The sequence below is a fragment of the Synchiropus splendidus genome, chromosome 11, assembly GCF_027744825.2.
Source record: "Synchiropus splendidus isolate RoL2022-P1 chromosome 11, RoL_Sspl_1.0, whole genome shotgun sequence".
NCBI classification, from domain to species: Eukaryota; Metazoa; Chordata; class Actinopteri; order Syngnathiformes; family Callionymidae; genus Synchiropus; species Synchiropus splendidus.
The window spans coordinates 7,979,815-7,990,790 of record NC_071344.1 but is presented as its reverse complement, the minus strand read 5'-3'; the positions used below and the strand labels follow the sequence as shown (position 1 = coordinate 7,990,790).

Here is a 10,976-nt window from a genome sequence, read left to right as displayed (position 1 = left end):
CAGTTCATTGCTGTTGAGTCACGTGGCCACCAGATGGCGCAGCCGTGCTGCTTATAACCAGGACAGCATGCAAGCATTAAAAGTATGCAATTATAAGCGATCTTTTGAAAAGCATCGCTGGGCCGCTTGATTTGAACATGTGCCGGATGCTATGTAAGAAACAAGAAAGTCGCGCAGAAGCGTCCAAGATTGCGTCAGCAGCCGGAGTCAACAGGCTGCGTATAATAGCAGACAAGCCGCTGACAAAGGCTTTGATTGACAGCAACGGAACGAGTCCTTATTGGCTGGTACGGGATCAGACGCTATTTAAGCCCGCCTTTATCCGGCTCGGCGGCCAATCAGCTTGTCGGATGTTGTGAGTGGGTGGTACGTTTCCACCGGCTGTGTCATATAAAACCTGCATTCAGCTGTTAGTCAGACGAGGAAAATTTCGGTTTCCTTCCCGGCGGGTGGCGTCAAGTCTGGTGCCTGAGAAGCCTCGCTTCACCAAACTGGCGGACTAACTCAGACTCAGCACAGGATCCCCCTCATTTCAGGTCAGTTTCGGGAGTATGATCCGGATGATAGTCGCAGTCAAGGTCACGAAGTCGACGCCGCTTTGTGCTGTCAGAACAAGGAACCGAGCCAGTGCTTTATTGTGCGGCGCTCGTTTCCGGCTTTGTGGCGAAAGCTTGCATTGATGTTGACGGTTTTTTTTAAGGCTCGTTGAGCAACGGTGTCGCTCTTCCTGTTGCAGATCAGCCAGCAGTTAATCAGCTCTGCCTTGACTCCACCTGCCCGCCGCCGAGACACAAGGCCTCCAACCATGATGCAGATCAGCAGCGACTCCGCCAGCAACAAGCACTCGCTCCTCAACGTCATGCACCGCTTCATAGCGGCGGCCAACAACATGGACGAGACCATCATGGTGCCCAGCCTGCTGCGGGACATGCCGCTGGAGGAGCAGCAGCTGGAAGCCAACAACAACACCACCACCACCACCGAGCCTCCGTGCAACAACAGCAAGCAGCAGAGGGACATGTACGAGCACTACCTGCTCCTCAAGTCCATAAAGAACGACATGGAGTGGGGCCTTCTGAAGAGGGAGATGAGCAGCGGCGCCAGCTTCCTGGAGATGGCCGTGAAGCAGGAGGAGCAGAAGCCGCTCACTGGCGACCTCCTGGAAGACAACTCCGACCTGGAGAATCAGTTCCACTACCACCTCAGGGGACTGTTTGGAGTTCTCTCCAAACTCACGCTGCAAGCAGACCACCTCACCAACAGGTACAAGAGGGAAATCGGAGGAGGGAACTTCATGAGATAGAACCACCGCTGCCCCCCCTCCCCAGCCCCTCCTCTCTTTCTGGACTGCTTTGTTTTTTTTACAATGGGATGTTCTTCACTGGAAGGGCTTCATCTCGTCTCAGCTCCTTTTGAAGGACTGAACTGACCACAGCTTCTAACACTCCAAACTCCCGCTCCAGCCAGCGACGCCCGCATGTTGGAGGTTTTCCTCAAGCAGTCCAGATGACGCACAGCTCTCGTCCCTTTTCATTTCAAAAACTACCAACTCCTACGATGACAATTTGGTTCGTTCAGGAAAAAAAAAGCTGAGCTGAAGGGCTCTAAACCTCTCGAGGTCCACGTCTTCCCAACGTGACGTGCCTTGACTTTTGTACCCTCATGCCCTGTTCGGTTGGCTCCCATCGTCTCTCTGCTTTAACTGCTGCACAGGCGTGTCGCTCTGGCATGTTCAGTCGTCCGTGAAGATTTCAAACACTTTTATATTGTACTGAAATAAATAAATCTCTCAATGTATCCCGTGGCTTGTCTTCTTGAAGGTGAGTGACCTACTGGAGTCAGCGTTCTTGACACGCCGTGTTCCATGTTGGCTTACGTAACGGTAATGAGGATTTACTAAAAGTGGGAGCAAAGCTGTGCAGGAGAACGGGGTCATGTTCCCATGACACTGGTAGTTAAACACCGGCTGCTTCCGGAGCTGATCATCAGAGTCTATAGAAACGCTAACAGAAAGGGGACGCATTCGATTCCTCCCAACAGTTACTCACTTCCTGCTGGCTCATCTTCAGTTGCTTCTGCTCGGAGCAGAGCTGATCACAACACAGTCTCATGCTCTTCATCGACGCTCATAAAAGCCTGTTCTTCCACCACGTCTTTTGATCTTGAACTCTGTTTTACTGCCAAGAGTATTTAAACGGATCTGTTTGCATAATGGTATTTACAGAGTGTCAAGTATCTGAATGTTATTGCTTCGATTCCAGGCGGCAATAATGGGATCGAGTTGCTCAATCGTGCCAGTACAGTTTCATAAAGCAAGAATTTATAAAAAGCATTAAAATATGATATACTTTCACTTATAAATGAATCCGTTCCATCATTTTAACTGGACATCAGTACTTCAAAAAATAAAATTGCGTCATGTAGTGTTGCAGCAAATGTAGCTTGAAGTACTTTACTACAAGTGTCGTGGAACACCAGAAAACACGTGCGTCCCAGGTTTTGGCTGCTGCAGCTGGAACCAACTCCAACGCCCCTGCGACTGTAGAATACTAGGAATCAGCAGCAGGAAATGGATCGATGCATTTGAAGAGTTGCGCGTGTGTAAATAACTCTGAAACAGTTGCATCATATCTGGGAAAAAGGAGCCTTTCGAGGTATAGAGCGTGACTGCATGGTGAGGAAAAGAACGCCTGCTTCAGATCATGGGATTCTTCTGTAACACTGTGAGCTCCTTTAACTCTCACTTATAAGCAGCAGCTCTACTCTGAGTCTCAAACAAATGACTTTTGTTTGGGCTGCCACAGTTGTCTTTTGTTCTGGCTGCTTCAGATCATGGGATTCCTCTGTAACACTGTGAGCTCCTTTAACTCTCACTTATAAGCAGCAGCTCTACTCTGAGTCCCAAACAAATGACTCAGAACCTGCAGTGACAGAAGAGGTTTGGGCTGCCACAGTTGTCTTCCTCACAGAAGGTCACATTCTTCTGAAATCTTGCGTTACCTCCTCCACCTGACCATGTTCAGTTCTTCTTGGTCAACAGAAGTTTGTTTATAAAGTGCTCTTATGTTCCTCTGTTATCACAGGCAGTAACCGTGTCATATGTGTGTCAGCGACTGAGACACTTGAGGGTTATACAGCAGGCCACTGTGACCTAGCCCAGCTAATTACATCAATCTGGTCAAAGGTCGCTCAACTTTAAGACGGTTCCTAAAGGTGGGAGACGTCCTTCAACCCATCAATGAAAGATCAAGGATCGATCAGTCGAAAGATTTGGCAGGAGCCTGAATAAAACGTGGGCTTGACGTATCTCCAGCTGGAAGTGGCTGCCACGTCCATCCATCACCGGGGGAGTCCCTCCCCTTAGCAACAGCAGCAGCCTATCCGCTTTCAAAGGCGCTTTCTCTCCCCCATCGCAGCAGATATTAGGAGGCTTCAGGGTGACGGAGGGCGTCCTGCCCGGGGGCAGAGCCTTCACACAGGGAGGACAGACTGCTGCCTCACAGAGCAGCAGTCAGTTTGCTCTCTTTTTCCACCCACCGTGGAGCACAGATGGATCAAAATGGCTGTGCTGGTCAGCGGCTGAGCTCTGTGAGGTAAAGTGGGTCAGCTGAGCTGGTGACAGCTGGCCAGACAGGAATATAGATTCAGGGTTTTATCACCGTCATAGACAGGCATCACAGTTAGAATCACAGAAATGGAAGGATTCCAAACTAAAATTTGGATGTATAAAACTGTGTTTTTAATGAAACTCATAAAAATGTGGTAGTTTTAATACTTTTTAATTGCTTAAAAATATATATATATTTCAAAATTGAGGACCTAAAGTACAGCAGCAGGTCAGCACAAAAAAATGTGTTTTTAATTTACAATTGCACTTGACTTTCTTTGTAAAAAGTAATTTTAATAATGATTGAATGAAAGATCTTTGCGTATAAAACACAACATTGAGCACTTCATAAAGTGAAAAGAAAGGATGGAGGAAAGCTGAGGACTAATTCAGCACCAGTTCATTCTGCAGTCCTGACTCCACCACAGCAACTTCAAGGAGAAATGATGTTTATATGTGTCAATCAATATGAATAGAAATAAATGAATAAATACATATGCAATTTACATTTTATCTACCAATACATTCATTCATCTGTTTTCATTAGATCACATGGTCTATAAAAATTCGGCTTTGTCCTCCAGAGGACGGTCGTGGTTCCCCCTGTGCCAATGTCAGCATCAACGGGCGATAGGCGGGGGACACCCTGGACAAGTTGCCAGTTCATCACAGGGCAACACACATAAAGACAAACAACCCTTCGCTCGCACATTCACACACAGTTTCAAGCCTGAACCCCAAATGAGCATGTTTTTGGATTGTGGGAGGAAACCGGAGAACCCGAGAAAACCCACGCTCACACGGGGGAGGACATGCAAATTTCCAACACGAGAGTCAAACCCACAGAGAGTGCTGACCACTAGGCCTTGAAATACATAGTACAGTAGTAGAAATGCATAATAAAAAGTATTCACAAAAATGGGGATACATATATTAAATGCAAATCCAAACTTAATAATGGTTGAACTTGAATTATTTACCAAAATGTATTAAGTGACCTCAATAAAGATTTAGAGAAAAGTGATTAACAATGTGAAATGTGGGGAAAACACAGATACTATATTCCACATTAAAGCTCAGTGGGCTGGAGACACCCCCTCACGACACAGAGACAATCCTAATGTCAGCTCTGTTATGTAAGGGCAGAGGTGATAGTGCAGTGTCACGTCAGGTGAGGAGTGAAGCGAGGGGTTGAGCCTGCTCGGTGTGTCAGTTGCAGGGTTTTGGTTGGCAGGTCTTTGCCTGTATGTGAAGGCCGGACCGCAGACTTGGCAGCTGAAGAGCAGGTTGCTACAGCGCCACCATGAAGTCATAACACCCACACAAGAGGGAGCCGAGTTCGGGTCATGTTGACCGGCCGCTGCTGGAGCTGAAGGCAACAGGGCTGGATCAACAAAAATAAAGGCTGATATGTGTCTCAGCGGAGGCGTTTCACCACTCGGGCACGTTCACGCTGCCACACCTTCTCCCTCCCATGGCAACAGCACAGCCGGCTGAGTCAACAGTTTGAGTCAACACTTTGCTTTAATATCTAAACTCCATTATGTCCAACTGAGGAAAGCAGCGACGAGAGCAAACTGCGTCAAACATCCACTTTAGAGGGCTCCGTTGAATTCACCGCAGAAGGAGCCGGTTGTGTAATGTGTGACGCCATGTGTGGTTGATTCACAGATACACACATGCCTCACACTCAAGACTCCATCCTGGCGTGGCACTTGCTCCAACAAAGTGCTGATCTGTGCCGTAACAAGAATCAGCATGTTGGCTGGTGTCATAAACACTTGTGAAAGATCAGCGCCCGCACACGATTATATGGCGGTCAATGACCAGACTGAATACACATCTTTGTTGAAATGGAAGCAGTGGATCCATCCTTATATATGAAGGTACTGTGTCCCAACTGTGTGTTGCACACCCTGGATAAGCTGACTTAAGCATTACACCATCCAGGATGACTGAGTACTTCTACCACCAGTACTATCACGACTACTTCAACCCTTACAATAGTTACTTATTACCATTACTGCCAATGCTTATTTCCCTTTCACTGCCAAAATACTACACCCACTGCTACTACTACCACCTTTACTCATGGTAGTACGTGATTTGCTTCTAATACTACCATTATACTATGATTTAAAATGCCACTGTTGTGCAAATGGTACCGCTCCAATCAATATTGTCAGTACCAATACTACCTACCTTGCATGACTTCCTAATCACTATGCATTTTACTTTTCATTGCAACTATAATGCTAGCGTTACAATGCTGCAGCAGCGAGTCCTGTTACAACTGCTGCACCCACCTACTGATACTTCTACTGCTATGACCTTGAATACTAAATTGTGTTTCAAATAATAATAATAATTATAATGTAATAAATAATTATTACACTTTGATGCAGAATGCAATGACAGTGCTAATGCGAACCCACCGCAGCCATTTTGAAAAGATAGCAACAACAATAACAACAACAAACATAGAGCAATGACTACACAACTGACACTACCATTTGTCTACTTCTGGCTGCTCCACTCTGGAGTTAAAACACTATAACTTTTCTTAACAGAATGCTCAACATTCAATTTCAGTTATGGCTGTGGGTTCATCTGTTTGTGCTTCAGCGTCAGTGGATTTGTTTAGGTTATTTGTTTTCACATTCAATTCTGCTCACATCCTGATAGTCTTTTGTCCAATGGAATTTCTGGAAATCCAATTGACTATGGATCTGTTGTGCCTCTCTGCAGGGACGACCTTCTTCTTTCAACATGTTTATCTCAACGGTGCAGGATAAACCAACTTTACAAACAGTCACCTATGTGACCTCATCATGTTTTGAACAAACAGTGGAGATACCAACATCTGCCAGTTTACAAGAGCTAGCTCCTTGGCTACTTATTGTATTTGGGTGGTCTTATTTTGAAGTTGGCTCGCGGAAGCTATGTCTACAACCTGTGAGTTCAGAGTGAGTTTCAGTGCACAGGAGAATGAGCCAGAATAGCAAAAGCAGTTCCAGTCAAATAAATGAGAAAAAGCCAGACGGCAGTTTGTGATATTCATACAGTATATGTTTGTCCCTTTAACTATGAAGTGATGTGACAGGCGAAAAAAAATACCTCTGTAACTGCAATAATTATAATACTAATAATCATATTATTATTATTATTATTGTTATCATTATTATTATTATATTATTTTTAACAATAATAATAATAATAATAATAATAATAATAATAATAATAATAATAATAATAATAATAATAATAATAATAATAATAATAACAATAATAACACTTCTAAAATACACTTTACTCTGGCTTGCTTTCTATGATATTAAAATATAATAATAAGAATAATTGTATTGGATTTAGTCATTCTTTTTCCTTGCAGTGTGGAGCCACTACAATAATAATAACAATAGCAATGATAATAATAATCATCATATTACATGATAATCGTTATAATTGTAATAATAATTCTGCTGCAGTCTGCACTTGTCTGTCTTTAGCTCAGTGAAGTGTTAGGTAACCTCCTCTCGCTCCGTTCACCCTGACACCCAAATCCCCGCTCATGTCTTTTGTCTTGTCAGCGTGCAGCAGCAGCAGCAGCAGCAGCTGGGGAGTCTAGAACATCATGTTCCTGCTTGGTTGAGGTTTCCCTGTCCGGCGCCACCCCTTCTGTCTCCTTCTCCTTTTTGTCCTCCAACCATTGGACCTTGTGCGGTTGGGTGGCTGACTTTATTAGTGGAAAACAAACCTGTTTTGGCTACACACTGGTGAGACCTATTTCTCTCACAAGGGAAGAGTCTGCTGGTTTGAATTAGAGTGGAAGAGTAGCTTCCCTGAGAGCCACACAACTATGGCATGCAGGTCATATAGTGGCAGAACGTTCGCTTATGTAAGGCAGCCAGTGGGTGTGGAGTCCAGCTGGAGCAGACCACTGCCTGACACGGAGCTCCTCTGGATCACCTCCTGTTTTATGGCTCTGTGTTTATCTATCAAGCACAGTATGAATATGTGTGTGTCGCCCCAAACAGAGTCCATCACCAGGTTCTCATTACCAGGTCAGGAGATAACAATCAGGATCCACCTCTGCTGGATAAAGAGAGGATTTCTTCATGTCTGAGCGACCGGCTGCTGCTGCTTTTAATCTAATCTGCCATCCTGGCTGACAATGGCGAGTCTGTGCAGGCGTGTGCGTGCGTGCCCTCGCTCACATAAAGGACTGTTGTGTGGCAACTACAATTGACACGAAAACTCTGCTCTCATCTCGGACACTGGGCTTTGTTTGAGCGCTTTCTCCATTTACTTTGCGTGTTGGTAGAATGCACAGAATATCCATCAGGTGCTGAATGTTACGGTGCACAAAGCACCTGAGAGCAGTGGGAAAAAGAAAGGCGACTTTCCTGTTTGATTTGACTAACAAAGATGTTTGTCCTCATAGATGTTTGCAGACTGTCAAACGTTTCAGCTCTTCAGGCTTCACCAACCAACCAGTAGATTTCATTCTGAACATTGTTTTTGTCAAAACTATGTCCGCACAAATGTATTGTTAAAGGTAGAGTACGAGATTTTTTTAGGCAGCATTATTTCCTATATTGCTGTACATGCAACCATTTGTACATGCAACCATTTTATTGAACGCTCTAACTAAAGACAAAACATGTTATCAGCCCTGGAGCGTGCAATACTGTAAAAAACACCACTTGACGCACCCTTTCAAGCACCCTTGCCCCGCCCCTTCACTCTCACAGGGCAATGAGAAAAAGTTAGTAACACTGCTGTGCGAGTCTGAGTAGAGGGCTTGGACTCTAAGGCGGTGTCTCCCTAACACTCGGTTCACGTGTAAGTGTAGTGTGTCCCAATACTCCTCAGATCGAGGGCACTCGCCGTTCACCACTCGAAATGATCCCTTCAAACCGAGGGAGCTCCGGAGCTGACTTGAAACAAAGTGGGAATATGAAGTGTGGATAGATTTCCAGGATACCAAAGTACTTTATTTCAAAACAATGTTGGACAGGACAATAGGGACATTTTAGTAGCGAGGACTACTCTTCCGTTTGTTTACTTTCTCTCGTATCACACATGAGCGACCCAAACGTGAACAATACAACATGTATGTACAACAGTATGTTTTTATTTGTTCTGAACAAACAACAGTCGTCTAGCACCCAGGCTAATGTTAACATGGTCATACCTCTAACAGATCTATCACCGCAACATAGCGGTGAAGCCGGCTTCGGCTCCGCCCATTTTTTCTCCGTTGGTCTTTACGTGTGACGTCATGAAGTGTTGTCCCAATTCTTAGGGACGTGAATCACTTCACTTCAGCGTCGGAGGTCACTTCATAGTGGAGGGCACTCAGAACCAAGTGCTAGTGTTAGGGGGAGAAATGGGATGCAGCCTAAATTCAAACTGAGTATCACTTCAATAACTTCCTCAAGATCACCTATCCAACCTAACAAAGCTTTTTCATTGCATCATTCTCTTGTATATTCCCAAAGGTGTCAGACAACCTGGACAGGTCACATACATAGAGACTCACAGACAAGAAAACAACTTGCAGACAATTTAGGATCAAGATCATCTGTATGTCTCTGGACTGTGGGAAGAAATGGGACCTCATGCACCCAACAGAATCTCCAAACTGGTTAGGCCTGTTCCTTCACGATAGACTGGACACATAGGAACTCACAACTCCATTTTTCATCTTTCAAACAGCCTCCAATGGTCATCCTACTTGCATCACCATTTTTCAGTGACGAACTCGAGGAAAATGAAGCGTCATCGTCACCGGATCATCCCACTTCTGACACCATTCCTTTGAGAGAGATCTGTCATATGAACCTATGACGAGTGCTCAGTGTTTACCTACACAGCCAAGCGCGGCTCATTAATTTGCCAGTCAGCGTGTTCCCTGAACCTTTTCATTCCAGGCTCACAGGGTGGAGCAGTGAATCCCAACTCCACCCAGCACTTTGGTCTAGTCACAGGCTTAGAGTAGGATGTTTGGACTGGAAAAGATACACCCATGATGATTAATCCAACATGAAGGCTCCAGAAAAAATGGCAGCGAGGTCCATTTTTTTGGTTTCAGAATTCTTGCAACTCTTTTCCTGAGGATTCCCACTAAGATCTGGATTCTTTCCAGCCTCAACAAACCGTCCTCTCCTCACTGTCCAGGCCTTTTTCTTACAAGAGATGTTGTTTCAGTCGCTGTGACCAACTGCTGTTGCGACTGAAAACAGTTGTCTCAGTGGATGTCTAACCCTCTCACCAAGCTGATGGCTCGCTTGTTTCGCTCCTGCAACATAACTGCAATCTGATCTGTTTGGACAGGAGTCACATTCTCCTGCGACTGAGAGAGACGCGGCATGACAGTGTGATCTTCCCGCTCGCTGTTATATTTAGAGCTCCGAGGAAACACCAGTGAGTCAGGGAGACGTTTCTTTTCCCAAATCACAGTGTGAGTGACTAGACTGGTGGGGAAGTTTGTTTCAGCCAGACCGAGTTAAAGACCTTGAAGAACAGTTTGATTGAAGCGCAAGCTCAGCAGTATTTATTTGCTGGGTTGTCGTCAAGGTTGAGATAACAAGCGAGACTCAGAACTTTATCACATCCGTTCTGTCTGATTATGTTATTGGTGTTTTTGTGTTTCGGCTGAGAGACACATCTGAAGTCAGTCCTGGAATCAGAACCTCTCTCTCTCTCTCTCTCTCTCTCTCTCTCTATATATATATATATATATATATATATATATATATATATATATATATATATATATATAAAAACAAAGGCTGTTCATGAATTCAACAGTCCGACGGCCTAGGGGAAGAAGCTGTTCCTGTGACGGGAGGTTCTGGTCTGGATGGACCGTAGCCTCCTGCCAGAGGGAAGCGGAACAAACAGTCCATGACCAGGGTGAGAAGGGTCGACTCTGATCCCACCTGCACGTCTCTGGGTCCTGGAGACATACAGGTCCTGAAGAGGTGGCAGGCTGCAACCCATCACCTTCTCACCTTCACCTTCAAACGCACAATGCGCTGCAGTCTGCTCTTGTCCCTGGAAAAAAAAAAAAAAAGGCAATTGTATGGAAAAACAATGTGCTATGAGGAATACATAGCAAAAACGTCAATAACTTCACTAACCAGCAATTTGCTTCTGGTTTTAGTTTTAAGATCCATTCTTGCCTTCCTTTGACTGATCATAATTGTTGTTGTTCAAACAAAAGCACCCACCGTTGTTGCCCAACACTTGTTTGTGTAACAGTCTGCCTTTAACCTCTTGATCCCAACAGAGCCAGGTCCGGTCCCAGCTGGTTCACCTACAGTGAACTGCTTTTGAACACGTCAAACTACATAACAAGTTA

The 10,976-nt window shown here is 45.0% G+C and overlaps 1 protein-coding gene across 1 annotated transcript; it reads left to right on the top strand.

Moving 5' to 3' along the window:
* Positions 1-370: 370 nt before the first annotated feature.
* On the top strand, positions 371-1,797 carry mid1ip1l (MID1 interacting protein 1, like). Its single transcript, XM_053879308.1, has 2 exons — positions 371-536; positions 737-1,797. Exon 2 carries the CDS (start codon positions 806-808, stop codon positions 1,301-1,303), a length of 498 nt encoding a protein of 165 aa, XP_053735283.1. The 5' UTR covers positions 371-536; positions 737-805; the 3' UTR covers positions 1,304-1,797.
* The last annotated feature ends 9,179 nt before the right edge of the window (positions 1,798-10,976 follow it).